Source organism: Aquarana catesbeiana, linkage group LG06, assembly GCF_042186555.1.
Source record: "Aquarana catesbeiana isolate 2022-GZ linkage group LG06, ASM4218655v1, whole genome shotgun sequence".
Taxonomy (NCBI): domain Eukaryota; kingdom Metazoa; phylum Chordata; class Amphibia; order Anura; family Ranidae; genus Aquarana; species Aquarana catesbeiana.
The window spans coordinates 65,520,482-65,541,380 of NC_133329.1; the positions used below are offsets into that span (position 1 = coordinate 65,520,482).

The 20,899-nt window shown below is 42.0% G+C and overlaps 1 gene segment (V, D, J or C); it reads left to right on the forward strand.

Moving 5' to 3' along the window:
• LOC141148574 (Ig heavy chain C region, secreted form-like) overlaps positions 1 to 20,899 on the forward strand; it is a 366,575-nt gene that overhangs the window by 179,812 nt on the left and 165,864 nt on the right. The window contains 1 exon segment of the C gene segment in view: positions 2,825 to 3,008. Within this exon segment, the coding sequence occupies positions 2,954 to 3,008 (55 nt within the window).

Below are 20,899 nucleotides of genomic sequence, written 5' to 3' on the forward strand. Positions count from 1 at the left end.
GCCTGCCTTCCAGCCTGATGTCTCAGTGCCAGCTTCCAAGATTGATGTGCCAGCTTCACAGACTGATGTGCCAGCTTCCCAGATTGATGTGCCAGCTTCCCAGACTGACGTGCCTGCTGCCCAGCTCGAAGTGCCCATGCCTGCTGCCCAGCCTGATATACCTGCTGCCCAGCTCGAAAGTGCCCATGCCCACTGCCCAGCCTGATGTGCCTGCTGCCCAGCTCGAAGTGCCCATGCCTGCTGCCCAGCCTGATGTGCCTGCTGCCCAGCTCGAAGTGCCCATGCCTGCTGCCCAGCTCGAAGTGCCCATGCCTGCTGCCCAGCCTGATGTGCCTGCTGCCCAGCTCGAAGTGCCCATGCCTGCTGCCCAGCCTGATGTGCCTGCTGCCCAGCTCGAAGTGCCCATGCCCGCTGCCCAGCCTGATGTGCCTGCTGCCCAGCTCGAAGTGCCTGCTGCCAAGCTCGAAGTGCCTGTGCCCGCTGCCCAGCCTGATGTGCCTGCTGCCCAGCTTGAAGTGCCCGTGCCTGCTGCCCAGCCTGATGCGCCTGCTGTCCAGCTCGAAGTGCCTGCTGCCCAGCTTGGTGTATTCCTGCCCGCTGTCATCTCAGATGTGCCCGCTGTCATCTCGGATGTGCCCGCTGTCTGCTCGGATGTGCCCGCTGTCTGCTCGGATGTGCCCACTGTCTTCTCAGATGTACCCACTGTCCAGTTTGATGTACCCGATGCCCAGCCTGATGTGCCCTCATCTGTTCGGTTGGAGGCCATGAACTTTGGACAATTGCACCTTGTTGGAGCGTCCGGAGGCCGCTCCTTTGGGGGGGTACTGTCATGAGAGGGTTTACCCGTTGGTGGCGCTATCGGCCTCTTGGATCGCAGTACCAGTGTCCACCAGCAGGTGTCTTCCAACACCTGGGACCTGCAGTAAGAGGTCTCTCCTGCTGGTGGCACTGTTTCATCCTTGGGCCCTAGTACCGGTGTCCACCAGCGGGTGCACTCCAGCAGTGTGGAGCAAACAGCACCCTCTGCGCTCAGGTGTGACTTGAAGTCAATTATAGTCAGTCCTATAAATACCCGGCAAGCCCTCATATGCTTGCCTTGGTATCTTTCTTCCTTGTGCCCTGACCTGTTATTACGTATCCTGTAAACCTGTATCTGAACCTGAGCCTGCTCCTGAGCCTGTATCCAATCCCATCCTGATTCCGTCCCTCCTGTGTTTCTATTCCCTTGTATCCATATCCCATCCATTATCTCCCTCTCCTATCCTGCCCTTGTTCAGTTGCTGACTCCCTGTGTATGACCCTGGCCTGGCTTACGTGTTTGATTTTGGCACTTCTCTTTGGCTGTATATATTATCTGTTGTCTGTGGGTTTCTGTTGGTTGGTTGAGCACTATTTATATTTGGGGTGTTTGTTTATTTATATCACTTATCTTAAATAAACATTATTCTTATTTCACTTTACATGCGTTTTGGTTTCCTCTTTGCAGTCCACACAATCTGGTCACACCTGTCCATGACAGTGTCCCTGGAACACCTGAAGGTGTTCCTTGCATGTTTGATCTCTGTATGTGGCCAGGCTGTGTAAAGGTCTCACACATGTGGTATTGCCATACTCATAAGGAGTAGCAGAATGTATTTTGGGGTGTTATTTTTGCTATGTACATGCTATGTGTTGGAAATATTTTATAAACGGACAACTTTGTGTAAAAAAAATGCGTTTTCATTTTTTTTCCACATTTTCCAAAAACTTCTGGAAAAAAATTAACCGTTCAAAAGACTCACTATGCCTCATAGATTATACGTTGGGGTGTTAGCTTTCCAAAAAAGGGGTAATTTTGTGGGCGTTTCCATTGTCCTGGTGCTCTAGGGCCTTCAAAAATGTAATAGTTAGTCAACAAGTTAGATGGGTAATTTATGCTCCTTGAACACCTGATGGTGCTCCCTGCATGTTGGGCCTCTGTATGTGGCCAGGTTGTGAAAAAGCCCCACACATGTGGTATTGTAATACTCAAGAGGAGTAGCAGAATGTATTTTGGGGTGTCATTTGTTGTATGCACATTCCATGTGAGAGAAATAAGCTATTACAATGACAATTTTGTGAAAAAAAAAAAAAAAAAATCTTAATTTTGCAAAGAATTGTTGGAAAAAATTACAACTTCAAATAACTCACTATGCCTCTTACTAAATACCCTGGAATGTCTACTTTCCAAAAAGGGGTCATTTGGGGGGCATTTGTACTTTCCTGGCTCGTTAGGGTCTCAAGAAATGAGATAGGCCTTAGTACATCAGATGTGATCATTTTTTATGATTTGCACCATAGCTTGTAGACTCTATACATTTCACACAGACCACATAATATCCAGTAATTTGGGTTATTTTTACCAAAGATATGTAGCAGTATAAATTGTGGCCAACATTTATGAAGCAAAATTGCTCATTTGCAAAATTTTATCACAGAAACGAAGAAAAATGCATTTTTTTTTCTAAATTTTGGGTCTTTTTTCATTTGTAGCGCAAAAAATAAAAAGCCCAGAGGTGATCAAATACCACCAAATGAAAGCTCTATTTGTATGAAAAAAAGGACAAAAAAATAATTTGGGTACAGTGTTGCATGACTGAGTAATTGTCATTCAAAGTGTGAGAGCACTGAAAGCTGAACATTGGTCTGGGCAGGAGGGGGGTTTAAGTGCCCAGTAAGCAAGTGGTTAAAGACCAAAAAAAAAATCCTTTTAATGAAAGTTAAACTAAGTAAAACACATTTGTGTGACTGTTTACATGAATTGTCACTTTACAAGACTTTTCTAACTTCTCTTCTTTCTCCATAGTTTCCCAGCATTAAAAAAAAAAAAAAAACATTGAAAGTGAAACTAAGTTGAAGACATTCATGTGACTGTGTATTCAAGAAGGTGTTGGCACGTCGGAGTAAGGTGCATTTCGTTTCACAAGGACTTGGGATGGCGGAGAGGACTATTCTGGGAATATTGACTCTTCTCTCTCTACGCCAGTCATGTAAGTTTTAGCCTTTTAGTATTGGTGAGGGGAATGAGCCGTTCATTTATTGTATAGATGATATATAATAGAAAAGATCTGTGATGTGATGTTTAGGCACATGGAAGTCATAGAAGACTGATAGATCTGTGGAAATACCATAGATTTCTCCTAGTCCTGTAATCTGATTACAAAGAACTCTAATTACTGATATAAACTTTAGGCTTCTTTCACACTGGGGCGTTGGGGGTGCCGGCGCTATTTTTAGCGGCGCTTTACCATCGTTTTTGCCGAAAAAGGGTAAAAACCTCCTGCAAAGCACCATTGCCCATCGATTTCAATAGGCAGGGGCGCTTTGGGAGCAGTGTATACACCACTCCTACAGCGCTGCAAACATGCGGCTTGCAGGACTTTTTTTACCGTCCTGCCAGCGCACCGCTCCAGTGTGAAAGCCCTCGGGCTCTCACATTGAAGTGAGAGGAGAGGCTCTTTCAGGGTGCTTTGCAGGTGCTATTTTTAGTGCTATAGCACCTGTAAAGCGCCTCAGTGTGAAAGCAGCCTAATGTGCCCATAAATGACTCAACACCATACCAGTGTGACTACCAGTGGGCAATAACATTTGGTTCTGGCTGCTGAAGTTTCTCGCTATCACACAAAGATTTTCCACCTTCCCTAAAAAGCTTTGTACTCATCCTAACACCTTAAAGCCCAGCTCCAGGAATTAGACAAAATCTGTCCTTGCAGTGGGGCCCCATCGTACTGCAAGGGTTAATCACTCACTTAGACTAAGGGGGTAGGGATAAGGAACCATGATTACCTTCCTACAATCTCCAGTATGGTCCCTCCCGTGGGGTGACCAGTCATACAAAGCCACCTAGCTGTGGTCACTTCACTGCCATTTCCATGTACAATACCAGGTTAATAGCCCTCCATTGTATATGATGAGCCGAAGAACCGTCCCCAACTCAGAGCCCAGGAGGGTGAAGAGAAGAGTACTGGAACCAGCCGGAGTGGGAGTAAAGCTGTATACACACTATACAACTTTTGTTGTTAGATTTTCTTTAGATTTACCTTCAGCTATGTAGTAGAAGGGCCTGCCTGATTGCATACTAATTGAAAGTGTTTAGGTTTGACCTCATATTATATGGTTTTGGTAAATCTAAAGGAAAAAATCTAAAGAAAATTGTATAGTGTGTATCCTGCTTCTGGTAAATAATGCAGCATTCCCCCCAACCTAACAAGCAATTAACCTTTGTAGTGTGTGGGGGGCCGCTGCATGGGTCAATTCTGTCTAATTCCTGGTGTTGGGCTATAGATAGGGTGACCAGATGTCCCCCGTTCCTGGGGACAGTCCCTGGACCAAATCTGTCCCCGGTTTTGTCCCCAGATTCAGAGCCGGATTAACATAGACATGGCATCTCATGCTGGCTGAGAAACAGGAAATAGCCTGGTGGCTCGGATGCCAAGGCCCCCTGCTGGACGATCTCACTGCCGCTCCTGCTGCTGGAGGAGAGGCAGAGCCAAACATTTACTGTGTGGAAGGCTGAGACCGGGGGGTGGGTGGGGGGTCTGTTTGTACACTGGTGGGGGCAGTGGGGGAGCAGGGGTCAGAGCAGCTGCATTGAGAGATGGAAAGTTTAGCTGTTGTGGGGGAAGGGCTAAGAGGTGTCTGCAGAGATAATCTGTGAGAGAAGAGTGCAGAGGTGAGCTATAGATGTGGGGGCAGAAGTGTCTTCTGTGCATAGAAAACTTCTGAATGCCTAACACCCTCCTGCATATTATGTAGTCCTGAACACAGCGCTCTGTGTATTATGTAGTCCTGTGCCCAGCGCTCTGTGTATTATGCAGTCCTGTGCCCAACACTCTGTGTATTATGTAGTCCTGTGCCCAGCGCTCTGTATTATGCAGTCCTCTGCCTAGCGCTCTGTGTATTATGCAGTCCTCTGTCCAGCACTCAGTGTATTATGCAGTCCTGTGCCCAGCGCTCTGTGTATTATGCAGTCCTGTGCCCAGCGCTCTGTGTATTATGCAGTCCTCTGCCCAGCACTCTGTGTATTATGTAGTCCTCTGCCCAGCGCTCTGTGTATTATGCAGTCCTAAATCCAGCGCTCTGTGTATTATACAGTCCTGTGCCCAGCACTCTGTGTATTATGTAGTCCTGAATCAAGCACTCTGTGTATTATGCAGTCCTGTGCCCAGCGCTCTGTGTATTATGTAGTCCTGAATCCAGCACTCTGTGTATTAGGCAATCCTGTGCCCAGCGCTCTGTGTATTATGTAGTCCTGAATCCAGCGCTCTGTGTATTATGCAGTCCTCTGCCCAGCGCTCTGTGTATTATGCAGTCCTGTGCCCAGCGCTCTGCGTATTATGCAGTCCTGTGCCCAGCGCTCTGTGTATTATGCAGTCCTCTGCCCAGCACTCTGTGTATTATGTAGTCCTCTGCCCAGCGCTCTGTGTATTATGCAGTCCTGAATCCAGCGCTCTGTGTATTATACAGTCCTGTGCCCAGCACTCTGTGTATTATGTAGTCCTGAATCAAGCACTCTGTGTATTATGTAGTCCTCTGCCCAGCGCTCTGTGTATTATGCAGTCCTGAATCCAGCGCTCTGTGTATTATACAGTCCTGTGCCCAGCGCTCTGTGTATTATGTAGTCCTGAATCTAGCACTCTGTGTATTATGCAGTCCTGTGCCCAGCGCTCTGTGTATTATGTAGTCCTGAATCCAGCACTCTGTATATTATGCATAAATTATTAAAGTGGTGCTGCCCTAATCCTAGCAAAAACACAAATAAAATTAGTATCCTAGTGGGCTAAACAACACTAGAATATGGAGAATACAGAATAAACAGTTATGGATAGTATGTGATCAATCCTACGTGGAAACAAAACACTAAAAAAAGTGCAAAGAGTGATATATATTATAGTAACTTTCAGTGGATATCCATAGCCAGGATATAACTGTAAAAATGACAACAGGTGCAGCAGTAGATGTAGGAGAATATCCTCCTATATAAAGTGCAAATTATTCAATATAACAATAAATTCCAATGTGTAATATACATGCAACAAACACAAAGTGATTTGTGCAATAAAAGTCCACGTGACTAATAAGGCATAAACTTAAAATCAATCAAAGTGCTTAAGCATAAAAAGCCCTCCTCCACAGAATAAACCGGCTTCCTAGCATGCACAAATTTCGGTGGAGTGCTCAAATAAATCAAAATAGTGCTCCTCTTCGTGTTCACACACAAACTAGTAAGCAGTGGCCCTTTACCTTAAGGTAATGGGGTAGCAGCATATGACCAGTAATGGGAATACCATCCTTTAAGTTTTCTCCTCTATCCTTGCGGTCCTAGTCCTGGAGCATAGTTCCCTCAGATGATAAGGGGGCATGTAGATAGAAAAAAACGGAAGGTCCCAGATAGTGTTATATTGTCAGGCTAAAACTGGCTTTTATCAATATAAGACATAGGTACTCACAATACAGCAGTGAACAAAATGGCTAATCTCCGACGAGCGGTGAGCTCGTAAGCCTCAATCAGCATAGGTGCCTGTCCCGTCCCTACGCGTGACGTCACACAACACGTGACTTCATCAGGGGATGAATGATGAAGTCACATGTTGTGTGACGTCACAGATCGCTGGGCACAGGACTACATAATACTGTGTATTATGCACAGTCCTGTGCCCAGCGCTCTGTGCCATATGCAGTCCTGTGCCATTTGCCAATAAAAAGAATATGTCCCGGATTTCATTTTAAATATCTGGTCACCTTACTTTAAGAGGGGAGGGATAGTTAAACTCCCCTCTCCCCTTTCTGTACAAATTGACAGGACTGCAAAAGCAGCTAGTTTAGAAGAAATTTTAATAGCAGATTGTAAGATCTCAGAATAATTCAGAAGCACCTCAATCTCAAATGAAAGCTAAAATGTACCTGGAAGTGTTCTTCTTTTAGGCACCTTTCAACCTTTGTGGTACTTTGTGGTGTGTTGTTGTATTCTTGTGGTGGGCGGCAACTAAGGATCCGTCTGTAGCTGTACAAAAACAGGGTTGTTCTTATCAAGAGTGTAAGGAACCAGAGGATGAGAGCGCATGCGCGAAGCTGCTGAGCAGTCATGAATGCTTAGAGCTCCGCTGTCACCGGGACGAAAACGGCCTTCTATCGACAAGTCACGGTCGATTACCGCATTAATACGGTAACCCACTTATTACTGAGACTACGTGGGCACAACTACATATAGTGTTTAGCCGGAAAAAGACAAAACTTAAACAGCCAAAGGCAAAGGCAAAGAAAAGCTGACAAGAAACGCTCCTAATATGACAGCAGCGCAATCTTCCCGCTCTGCATTACCTCAGAGACAGTCACAAAGGGGGAAATCTATTATTCCTCACAACTTGCTGACTCTGACCTTGATTATGGATTAACACCAATATCTCTACAGAATATTTCTAATAACTCGGATTTTCTTAGTCAGTTTGAACGTGTTTTACAAAAAGCCCTCCAAAATACCTCAGACACAATAACAGAAAAATTGACAAGGGAAATTCGTGAGGTAGGGCGCCGCACATCTATCTTAGAACACAAAATGGAGGATGTAAATGATATCACTAATACTCATACTGACGAGCTAGAAGCCTTGAAAGAAGAAAATTTTACTCTACACACACGTCTGGAAGATTTCGAAAACAGAGCCAGGAGATCCAACCTGCGACTGCGCGGTATACCTGAAACTATAATAGATCTTCAATCAACCATTACAGTGCTTTTTCAGGAGTTAGCCCCATCAATCCCCATTGAACGAATGGAGATGGACAGAATTCATAGAACTCTTGCCCCTAAAAAAGAAGATGGTCCCCCCAGGGACATTATAATAAAATTACACTATTTTAGAACAAAGGAACAACTGATGGAAGCGGCATGTAATAAAGATACATTAACCTTTCAAGGCCATCGCTACCAAGTATTCCAAGATCTCTGGCAGCAAACTCTCTACAGAAGAGATGAAACCTCACCTACAAATACTCCAATACCACCACATCCCCTATCGTTGGAGTTTTCCATTTGCCCTACGATTCACCTATAAAGGTACAACATATACCTGCAAGAAATTGGACAACCTACTGACTGCGATCCAGGAGCTTCGTTTGTCAATTCCAGATAATTCGACTGAAGGCTCCAAACGCAGAGCATCATCAAACTCACCCAAGGCTCAGCAAGACAACCCAACTCAACTAGCTCACTCCAGTACCAGTAAAAGGAGTCGTTTTGCATTACCACCTCCTAATTCCGAAGATCAAATGGACTGAAAGCCACTACGATTCTTTTATTTCATTGAAACCTTTTACCTATTGTTACTATTATAACGGTAACCAATTTCAGGTAGATTCAGAGTAGGGATCGAATAATCCTTCCTCTGTCATTACCTTTATCCTTATAATTTCATTTAAGCAGAAGTTAATCAATCTTTTGTAAAATAATAATTGTTACCAAACTTTTTTACTCCAATATCATTCTTTAGGTTTAGTTTAGTAAATGCAATGCCCTTTTTTATAAGTGCATGATGTAATGCAAAATTATAGAAACATATCTCTATTACATTATCCTAATAATAGCTATTATATTATTAGTGATTTGTATTATTTTATTATTGTTTTTTTTTTTTTCACAATCAAAGGTTTATTGAAGCTTGTGGTATTACAATAACTGCATTCAATACAATTCAAAACAATTATCCATAATATAAAGGTATTACATTTAGTATCTGTTGCTTGCGGATGGAATTTCGTCATGTGGCTAAGTAACTATTGGAGTTTATGAATATATTATGAACTTTTTCAGGAAAGGATATGATTAAGGGAGGGAGAAGGGGAAGGGTAGGGATAAAGGGAACAGAAGGGGAGAGGGGGGTAGGAAGAGAAGAAGGGGGGAAGGGAGAAGGGAGTAGAAGTGAGGAGTACTATAATAGGTAATAAGTATCCCACTATAATGAAAAGCGGTATTTAAAAATTGTGACAGCTAAATACAAAGGATGATATATTCATTAACCGACAATAGAGGAAGGCTGAAGTAGTGTTGAAACATAGTATGGCAGAAAACAATCTTATAATGGAACAGCAATCCATTTCCTAAGAGGTATTAGTTAGTAAGTGAGTTGAAAACAGAAGAATGAACAAATAATAACCATGGCTGCCAGGAACGATTGAAATTTGTGCTATTTTCTTTCTTCATAGTGGCAATCTCTTCCATCTTCTAAATGTAATTTACTCTTTCTAACTATCTATCTTTAATGTTTGGTATGTGTGTGGTCTTCCAATGGAGGGGTATGAGTGTTTTAGCAGCTAGTAGTAGATGCCTAGCGAGGGACTTTTTATATCTGCTTATGGTGAGTTTATTTACATTAAAGGGGTTGTAAAGGTGTTTTTTTTTTTTTTTAAAAATAACAAACATGTCATACTTACCTTCACTGTGCAGCTCGTTCTGCACAGAGTGGCCCCGAACCTGGTCTTCTGGGGTCCCTCGGCGGCTGTCTCAGCTCCTCCCCGCAAGCATTTACCACCTTCATGCGAGCTCTCTCGCACGGTGGTGAGTGCTTGCGGGCGCGCTCCCGTGATACAGCCGGCGGCTATAGCCGCTCGCTGTATCACTCGGCCCCGCCCCCCGGCGCGCCGCGTCATCGGATGTGATTGACAGCAGCGCGAGCCAATGGCTGCGCTGCTTTCAATCCATCCACTGCAGCCAATCAGCGACCAGGCTGAGCTGCAATGAAGCTGACGAGGACGAGGAGCGAAGATTCGAGGCGTCAGGTAAGTAAAACGGGGGGGCTGGGGGCGGCGGTACTGTCAAAAGTTTTTTCACCTTAATGCATAGAATGCATTAAGGTGAAAAAATTTTTACCTTTACAACCCCTTTAATTAGGCAAGTGGCAGCATTGAATTCAATTTTTGAATCTGTTATGAGTTTAGTCCATTCTATTACTGTTTCCCAGAAGACATGGAGTGGTGGGTATTCCCACAATATGTGGAGGAAGTTGCCGACGTCCTCCCCGCAACGCCAGCAGGTGTCTGAGATTGTGGGGGACCATCTCCTGGCCTTATGTGGTGTGATATACCATTGGGTTAAGATTTTATAAGAGATCTCCTGATATTTAGTGCTTAAAGAGCATTTATGAGTCATAATACAGGCATTCCACCATTGTTTAGAGGAAATCTTAGTATTTAAGTTTTTGATTTAACCAGCAATAAGCTGGAGAAGTGGTATTAGTTATTGGTGATCTTTTAAAGCATGATTTTTCTAAAGGGAGTAATGGTAGGCTGTAAGATGATCTGTGTTTGCTATTTAACAGGAAGCTTTTGAGTTGCATATAGAGCCACATGCCAGGAGGTGATCCTTCCCACTCTATCCGAAGTATGTCCAGGGGTTTGATCTTAGAGTCTACCAGGCATTGGGAGGCTCTGCGGGTTGGCATGTTCCTCAGATGTAGACCTGGGGTAAAGTCGGGGTTGTTGGTAACAGGAGTCAGTGGGCCAGGAATTGAGGCTAGATTATGGGTACCAGCTACCTTATGCCAAACTTCAAGTGTGTTTGCGATTAGGGGATATTTTATAGTCTTAACCATTTTGGAATGTATGGACCATGGATAAAAGGTTAAGTTGAAAGGGCTTAGAGTTTGTTCTAGTTGGATCCAGTCTTTATTTGAGCTATGGCAATGCCAGTCGATGATTCTCGTGATGTGGGATGCTTGATGGTATTTTTTAAAATTTGGGAGTCCTATTCCCCCTCTGTGCTTGGGTAGGGACAGTAAATTGAGATTTATTCTGGGTTTTCTGTCAGCCCACAAGAAGCATCTTTGTGCTCTGAGAAGGTTGGTGAAAAAGGATTCAGGAATTTTGATGGAAAGTGTATTAAAAAGATAAAGCAATCTCGGTAGGATTGTCATTTTTAGAATTGAGGCTCTGCCGAACCAGGAGAAAGTTTTGGTTGTCCATTTTTGGAGGTCTCTATTCAATGTGGTGAGAAGGGGTTTATAGTTATTGGAATATAGAGAGTCTATGTTACCAATTAGATTTATCCCTAGGTATTTCAAGGTATTTTGTTCCCATTTATAATTATGATTGTCTTTCATCAATTTGAGTTGATCTGTTGGTAAATTGACATTCAGTGCTTCAGACTTAGACTTGTTAATTTTGAAATTGGAAATAAAGCCGAAGATCTCGAAGTATTTCTCAAGGTTTGGAACAGCAATATGTGGGTGTGTCAGGAAAAATAAAAGATCATCCGCGTAGGCGGCAATTTTATATTCTCTGTCTCCTACCCTGAAACCCTTTATATCTGCAGATAAATTGATTGTTCTTATTAGGGGTTCTAAAAAGATGATAAAAAGAAGGGGCGAAAGGGGGCAGCCTTGTCGAGTCCCATTCCGTATTTTGATTGGGTCTGAGAGAATATTGTTAACTTTAATTTTAGCCTGGGGGTTTCGATAGAGTGCTGAGATCCATGAGAGCATACTCTCATTTAGTCCAATATGGGAGCAGGTAGACATCATGTAATCCCATGAGACTCTATCGAAAGCCTTCTCGGCATCTGTGGAGAGAAGGAGTCCTTTTATCTTAGAGTTGTGGGCATAATGAATTAAATTAAGTGCTTTAGTTGTATTATCACGTGCCTCTCTACCTGGCATGAATCCTACTTGTTTTGGTCCTATGATCTTTGAAAGGAGGGGTTTCAGTCTATTGGCCAGTATCTTGGCCAAGATTTTTAAATCTATGTTTAATAAAGATATAGGTCTGTAGTTGGCGCAATCTGTATGGTCTTTGTCAGGTTTGGGGATCACTGCGATATGGGCCATGAGGAACGAGTTGTGGTCATGGTTGTGTTTTGCCAGGTAATTGAAAGCTGGGATAAGGGGTTTAGGTAAAACGTGAGTGTATGTTTTGTAATATTGTGAGGTGAAGCCATCTGGGCCTGGACTTTTCCCTGTCTTAAGATCTTTAATGGCTTCTAGTAGCTCATTGGTGGAGATAGGTTCCTCTAGTTTGTTTGTGTCAACTTGGGGAAGCGAGGGTATTTTGCTGTCTTTCAAAAATTGATGTATCGTTTCTTGTTTCGTCAAGGTTAGGTGGGGGGGTTTATGTTGTTCAGGAAGATTGTATAGTCTTGAGTAAAATTTGTGAAAAAGGTCTGCTATATCAGTAGGTTTATGTCTAAGTATTCCGTCTTTATCCCGTATGGCATGTACCTTTCCCGCTTGTGTCATATCTTTGAGGGCTTTGGCTAGTAGTTTCCCACTTTTGTCCCCATACTCAAAATATATGCTTTTTTTGAAAAAAAGTGCTTTTTTGATCTTCGGATCTAGAATTGATTTTAGGGAGTTCCTACAACGGATCAGTTCCTCTTCTGCTGAGATTGAGAGGGATTGTTTGTGAAGAGTTTCTAATTTTGCTATTTGCGAAGTCAGCTTGGAGATTTCTTTCTCTTTTTCTCTTTTTAATCTAGAACCCCATTTCATTAAATGACCTCTTATGACGCTTTTGTGAGCTTCCCAGTTAGTCAAAGGGTTGGTGTCTGTGTCTAGGTTATTCCTAAAGTAATCAGTCAAAGTTTCATGTATTTCGTCTTACACTCTTTGGTCAGTTAGGAGTGATGCATTGAGTCTCCAATTAAAGGTCGTTTGTTGGGGTGAGTCAAGTCGCATAGATATAGCCGTGGGGGCATGGTCAGAGAGAGCGACTATGCCTATCTCTGCTGCTTCCAATTTGCCGAAGACAAAAATTAAGTCAATCCGGGTATATCGTTTGTGCGGGGCTGAGAAAAAGGTGTGGTCCCTCTCAGTCGTGTGGGTGAGTCTCCAAGTGTCTACTAGTGATAAGGAATTTAAGAGCAATTTAAGGCATCTAAGGATCCTGTATGTTAGAATGGTGTGGCCCGTTGAAGTATCCTTTTGGGGGGAGAGGGGGATGTTAAAGTCTCCCCCCAAGATGATGCATCCCTCAGCAAACCATTTTAGTTCGTCTATAATTTTACGACAGAATGGGATGTGGGCTGTGTTTGGGAAATATACATTAGCCAATGTAACGGGTGATCCTGCCCAATCCCCTTTAAGGAAAAGGTAGCGTCCTGCTGGGTCTTTAAGTTTTTGCTGTAGTTTGAAAGGGGAGTTTTTGTAGATGAGGATTGAGACTCCTTTAGTTTTGGCTAAAGGGTTATTGGCGTGGTACATTTCTGTGAATATGTTGTCTGTACATTTGGGTACATGTTCGCTTTTAAAATGTGTTTCTTGTAAAAACACGATAGACGGCAGAGTTTTTTTAAGTTCTTTAAGCATTTTTGCTCTTTTTTCAGGTATGTTCAGGCCGCTAACATTGTGTGAGATTAGAGTTGGCGATTTTCCTAAGAATTTTTATGCCATAATGTAAGTTATCGGTTAATTTACGTGGAGATATTGAGGCAAGTGGGTTTTGTCTAATAATTACTTGTTATGTGAGATGTTCTGATCTCTTTTGGCGTACTCCAGGGGAGAGGAGGGAATGAGACAAGGGAGGTGGGGTAGATTAGGAAGGATTGAATAGGGGTGGTTGAGTGTGTGCTCAAATCTCACCTGAGAGGTGAAGAGCTAGTTAGTAACCTAGGTAAACTAGGCACTAATATGTACTCTGAGGGGTATGTGGGAGGCGCGTTAGTGTCGTTATTCGTTATTTGTTATTTTTGTAAGTTTGGGATCTGGGTCTGTCTCGCAGGATACTGCAAGACCCGGGTGTGTCAAAAAGATAGTATGAGAAGCGATTTTTGGGCCGCTTATTATCTTGTAGAAAGTATTGCTATCCGCAGTCTGTTCAACCACAGAGAGCGACACTTTGCTTAAGTGTTAAAGAGGATGGTGTAAGTCAAATACCTGTAAGTATGGAAAACATTCCGTTCATCCCATCTGTTACATACATTTTGCGATGTTCTGCATAGGATGGATAGAGCGAAGAAAAAAGAAAAGTAAAAACCTTTCAAACCAATTAACATTGTGAAACCGTAACCCTAAGTATAGCAGGGTACACTCTGTTATAATCTAGTATAATATAATGACCTGAAGTGAACCATTATTCTAATCTAATCCTATGTTTAAGTAGGTCCCAAGATCAGAAACTCAGAAAGCACTGAATAAAGATTAGAACTTCTGTATTAGTACTCTGGAGTTCAGGCTCTTGTGAGCTTTATGAAGTCATATCAGGTTCCGATACCTGGTGACTGATGAGGCTTCTGCAAGCGAGTCCACCCAAAAGCTTCCTCTTTAATGCCTAAGTAAAGGTAAGTCCAGGCAGACGAGGTCTCATAATGTCCGAAATCCTTTCAACCTGGTGGTATTTGATGTTCCCCCAATGGAGGGATAGGGTGTTGTAAATTGGCAAACATGCAGCCATGAATCTGTGTACTCACTGCTTGGCTAGAGATGTCACAGGTGGGCCGATCATTCAAACTTCCGGCGATGGTTCATAATCTCAAAGTAAATGCTGAATGTGTTTCACAGCTTGTTTCTGGATATTGAGAAAAACCAGAGTGAAGAGGCCTGATCAGTTGGTAACAATTTTGTGCCTGTATACGTGTATATCTTGTAGGCAATTATGACTCCTGTGAAAGAAAAGTTATTGGAAGTGGATTTATGTTGAGAGTCAGGTTATCATCAAGATAAATTCTAGTATCGGATGTATCCTTCAATAGATGAGGGTGTGGAGGGGTTTCAGCGATAGTAATCTGTTTCCAAATCTGTATATAAGTTCTTACAGAATGGGTATAAACAGTATATGTCTCTCATATCCTGATTCCCTCTTCACCTATATAAAACCTGCGATTTTTGAAAAGTGCAGGTAGCAGGAAGTATTTCCAGTGGGTATTGAGCTTATGTATTTCCAAGCAGGAATCTTTAGAAGTGAGAATGTGATTTTAACTGTTGTGCAAGATTGCCCTCTAGTGTATTTTCATAGAAGGAATCCTGCAGCAATTCTAATGCTCACAATTTTTTGTCAGCAAATTAGTGAGGATTGAGGCAAAAGTAATAAAAGAAAAATAAGAAAAATAGAGAAAAAAAAAAATTAAAACAAAAAAATCAGGAGAAAAAATAAAGAGAAAAAATGTTTCCTATGACGAAAGGGAATGAGCGGAAGATTAGTAGTCTGTCGTAGGTAAAATCCAGGTAAGTGTCACAATGGCTGATTTTTATGTAAGTCCAGGAATTCAAATTCATTTTAGTCTTTGGCTTTTGGCACTTTTAGAGGAAGAAGGAGAGTCATAGCTGTTTCTGTTGGCGTTTCTGCGATTTTTCCCCTGGTGAGAGGGTGAATGAAACACGTCTGATCCGCCGCTGGATGGTGGATTGGTGATTTCAGGGGGTAGCAAAAACTCCGTGTACCAGTCAGGTAATTCTACTGGTGTAATTTGAAGGTTTTCACAGAATCTGTTCAGTTCATTAGGGGTTCTGAGTGTGTATTGTTTACCCATGTATGAAGCTTGGAGAGCAAAAGGAAATTTCCATCTGTAGTTTATGTTCCTTTCTTTTAGAACCTCCAGGAGGGGTTTCAATGCCCTTCTATTCTTCAATGTTATGGGTGATAGATCCTGAAACAGTTGTATTGTGTTATCATTGAACAGGATCTGGTCATTGGATCTTGCTTTTTGCAACACTTCTTCCTTTAAACCGAAATTGGGAAGACAGCATATGATGTCCCTGGGAGGATTATCATCAGGAGCTCTGGGTCTGAGAGCTCTGTGAGCTCTATCAAATTCTATGGGGGAGTGTTCAGGCCTGTTTAGTAAGCCATTGAATATGGAGGCCAGTGCAGGCTTGATTTGGTCTGGGTTAACAGTTTCTGGTATTCCACGGACTCTTATGTTGTGTCTTCTTCCTCGGTTGTCTGTTCATATCAATTAGGTGCTGATTATGTGCAGTGGTAATGTCATCTAGTCTGGACAGTGCTCGATCCCTCCTCCTCCCAGCGTGCTCAGACACAGCCATTTGTTCAGAAAGTTTCAATAGCTCCGTTTTAATGTCAGTAATAGCTGATGTGAACGATCTTTTGATATCTGCAGCTATGTCGGTCATGCTAGCATAGGTCAGAGGTTTATCTTTATCAAAATTACCTGCTGAGTCTTCAGATGCTGGCAGGGACACCTCGTCATCCTCTATGTCTTCCTCTATGCTGTGTGTGTGTGTGTCGGCGCCATCTTGGCAGATCGCCCACCTACGCTGTATCTGTATTTGCTGAGATTTCCTGGTGAGATTTTCTTTTTGGGGGTTATCAGAGAGCGGAGAGTGTGTCCGTGTGTCGCCCTCCTCAGCTGTGTGGACATATTCGTCGTATGAGCAGCGTTAATTGGGACACGGGTCTCACAGCCTCCCGGAGCTCAGTCACGGCCGTCCACATTGCGCGCCAAGCCACGCCCCTATTATTGTTTGCATAGCCTTTGAGGAGGCTGCCTTTGTCCCGGAGACAATCCACTGCGCCTCTCAATAGATCCTCGAGTAGCCGGACTTACTGACCGGACTATCTTTGGACCATTTGTACCCACCGGTTGGTGATATTTCACCACCCCTTGGATACTAGCTCCATATAGGAGCTATTTTCCTCTTTATTTAAAAACAACTTCTCATCTACAGCTCTAAAACAGGAATTTTACTTATTCTACTTCTCCTATTTAATCCCCTTTTATTCTTTTTACCCATCCTTTCCTGCCCCCCCCCCCTTTTTTTTTTTCTCGCCCCTCCAGAGTATAACCTTCTTGGATATTATCACAATAAGAAATTATTATAATCCCTAATACCTTTATGCAAAAATGTCTTTAAATGTACTAACACTTAATGTCCAGGGTCTCAACTCCCCACCAAAACAAACAAAGGCCTTTCATTCCTTTTCTTCACTTTCTGCACATGTAATATGTCTGCAGGAAACACACTTCTCTACACAGTCTTCCCCTAAATTTATAAGTCGCCAATACCCACAAGTCTATATGGCCTCGGCCACTACAAAACAAAGAGGAGTGCTGATTGCATTTCATAACACAACCCCCTTCACTTTACATAGAGAAATAAAAGATCCTGAGGGTCGCTATATAATCCTTACAGGTCTCCTGTTAGATAATGAAATAACTATAGTTTCTTACTATGCTCCCAACAGAAATCCTGTTTTGTTCCTCTCACACTTGTTCTCAGTAGTTGAATCTCATAAAAAAGGTACCCTCATGATGTGTGGAGAATCAAATCAAGTTTTATACCCAATTTTAGACAAATCCCCTACACCACTACAACCTCAACGCCTTAATTTCAGACAACTCCTTGAACAACATTCTCTTATTGACTCTTGGCGTGAACAAAACCCTAGAAGAAAACAATACACTTACTATTCCCATTCCCACAAAACGTTTTCTCGTATAGACCACCAATTCGTCCACATTGGCACGTTACCACAAATACATAATTCCTTAATCATCCCATGCGCATAGTCAGACCACAATGCAGTCAAGACGTCCTTCTCATCCTTGATCCCGAGGCCTAGCCATAGATCCTGGACTATAAATGATAATTTATTAGTTGACCCAAAATACCGTCTAAAAATAGAAACAGCCATACAAGATTACATCGCTAATAATTACCAACAGATACTAATCCACTGAATCTATGGGAAGCTCTTAAACCTTCCATTAGAGGAGTCTGTATCAGCCAGTCGTCTTACCGACGTAAATTAAAACAGCAAATGCAAAACAAATTAGAGGAAGCTTATTATAAAGCCTCTGAAATGTTCCAAAATAAAGCAAAGTTGGAGCTTGATCTTTTTTTAACAGACTCAGCTATACAGATTCTTTGCAAAACTAAACATACAATATATATGAAAGCTCATAAGCCAACCACATTCTTAGCATTAACTCTACGCAGAGCAGACCACATTCCGAAACCCATTCGGCTACAAATCCCAAAAAACAATTTTTCTAGTAATCCACAGAAAATTATCAATGAGTTCCGTAGGAAACTCAAAGATTTATACCAAAATACACAAACTTTAGACTCAACAAAATTAGACGCACTGTTATCTTCTATTCTTCTCCCAACCCTTTCTGTTACCCAACAAGAAACTTTAGATAAGCATATCACTAATATGGAAGTCATATCAGCAATAAAATTCCTAAAATTGCATAAACGCCCAGGCCCTGATGGATACTCAGCCACATTTTATAAACACTTTACTACACTACTAGCCCCACTTATGACAAACGCATTTAATTCTCTATTAGAAGGATGTTCCTTTAACATGGAATCCCTACTAGCTTCAATATCCATGATTCCAAAACCGCATGCAGATGACACGTCATGGTCCAATTACAGACCTCAATCCTTAATATAGACATAAAAATATTAGCAAAGATTCTATCTAATAGACTTAATCCAATTATTGGCACATTAATTCATAAAGACCAAACAGGTTTCATACCTTTTAGACAAGCAGGTGATAACATACGGCGTGCTACCCTACTGGCTCGCAAAATCCCTGCGTGTTTCCTTTCTATCGATATACAAAAGGAATTTGACACTCTGTCATGGTCTTATCCTAAAGCCATTCTTCATAAATGGGGATTTGGTGAGCGGTTCCAGGGATGGATTTCCTCTCTTTATCATAATCCAAAAGCGTATAAAACCTATTCAGGTTACCGCTCAGACCCCTTTAATATTGAAAGAGGAACCAGGCAGGGATGTCCATTATCCCCTCTTCTATTCTCCTTGGCTATTGAGCCCCTAGCTCAACTTATTAGATCCAATATAAATAGAAAAGGACTTGATTTAGGTGGTCACCAACATAAGTTATGTTTATTTGCCGATGACGTCTTAGTATTTCTTACTTCGCCCCTACTATCAGCTCCAAACCTCATTGAAATTCTTACAAAATTCGGTAAAATATCTGGTCTTAAGATAAATCAGCAAAAATCAAAAGCCCTAAATATATTGTTATCACCTGATTTACAGAAACAGTTACAAGACTCCCTTCCATTTACATGGTCAACAACACATATACCATATTTAGGGATCTTACTAACGGCTAATCCAGCTGACCTATACTCTGCAAATTATCCTCCCATGCTAACTCAATTATCAACCTTACTGAGAAAATGGTCTTCTTTACCGTTAGCATGGATGGGTAGAATCACAGTAGTAAAAATGTCCATATTGCCTAAAATCCTATACCTGTTCCGTGTACTTCCTATAAACGTTCCGGCTTATTTTTTCCGAATACTACAACGCAAATCAGCCCAATTTTTTTGAGGTAAACTTAAACCACGATTACCACAAAATACCCTACATATGCCCCGAACCTGTGGAGGTTTGGGTGTTCCAAATTTCTCAAAATACTATTATGCTTCTCAATTAGCACAAATTATTAAATACCATGCCACTAAAGAAATCCCTCTTTGGGTAACTATAGAGTCGGTGGAATGTGATCCACTTTCTATAACAAATCTGTTATGGCTTTCACCACCCCAACGACGTTCAATAACAAATCTAGTCACAAAACATAGCCTCTCAATATGGGATAGACTTTGATATGACTGATTTCTGATTGGGACTCTAAAACAAAGTTAATACTGCAGCTGCAGGAACAGATTCACAGGACTCAATCACTGTGTTTAAAATGTCCATTCGGTGAAAAATTTATTACATGTTATTTTATACATAGATAAGAAAGGGGTGGTGTGAGATGTTATTAAAAACTAACAAATAGCAATATATTATTAAAAACTAGCGAATAGAACAATTGCAAAAGTAAAACCTTGGAAAGGGAGGGGGGGAGTAGAGAGCGTTTAGTAGGAGAAGTATCTGTGTGTTAGGTGAAGGTTACAGAACACATTTCAACAGTGAGAACAAAATGGATTCTCTTGTGCTTAAATGAACAGTACAGTGAATGTCCATGTCATTTCCCCCCTTTTGTTTATTTGACACCATTCTTCTCCGCGTTACGTTCAGCCGATTGCTGGTAACTCCTGTTACATTGGCGCAGAGAGACGGCGTCCTGTTCAGCTCTCTCCTAGCTTTCTCACAATAATGGGTTCATAAGGGCTGGTGGTACATTTGTTGGTACAGCGGGTAGTCACACAGAGGCATAGCCTGATGAGGAAGTAAATAACAAACATGAGAAATAGGAACATCACAATGTAAGCGCCTAGTTTCTGTAACCATGTTGCTATGCCATATAAAAAATCACCAAAACCTCCTAAACCCTGAAAGGGGTTCCATCCATCTTTAGCAATATCTCTGGCCTTATTCTGTAGTTCTCTTATCTTAGCAAGATGCCCTTTAATAATGTCCTCATTATCAGAAATGTATATACAACAGTCAGTGCGAAATACCTTACACATCCCACCTTGAGCTGCAGTGAGATAATTTAGCGTTAATCTGTGCTCTAATACTACTTTTTTAAGCTGAGCCATTTCTTCATTTAATAAACCTATATCAGTGGTAGTAAGGTTAATAATCTCATCTACAATTCTAGTGTAATTATTTAGTCTTTTCATTGCTTCAATTCCCCATCCTGTCCAGGAAGGGAACCATGACCATGCCATGTCACCTTCAGTGAACAGCTCTCTTTTGAACACTAAAGGGTATTCTGGACTTTGATCTGGTCGCACTGTATCTTTGCGAACAGCCAAAGCAGGTACTAACTTCCCAATGTAACATGTACCTGTAACATTAGTAGGAATCCAGGCGTAAGCTTTATTTCCACATATATAATATAACCCTCTACGTATGGACGGTATGCCTGCTCCTAAAAAACTGGAAGCAATAACATGGAAACTCAGGAAACCGATATTTTCACATATTGGGAACTGTGAGCAATTTGTACTATAAAGGGTTCTATTTAGTTCTGGATCTGGGATATAATAATATTGA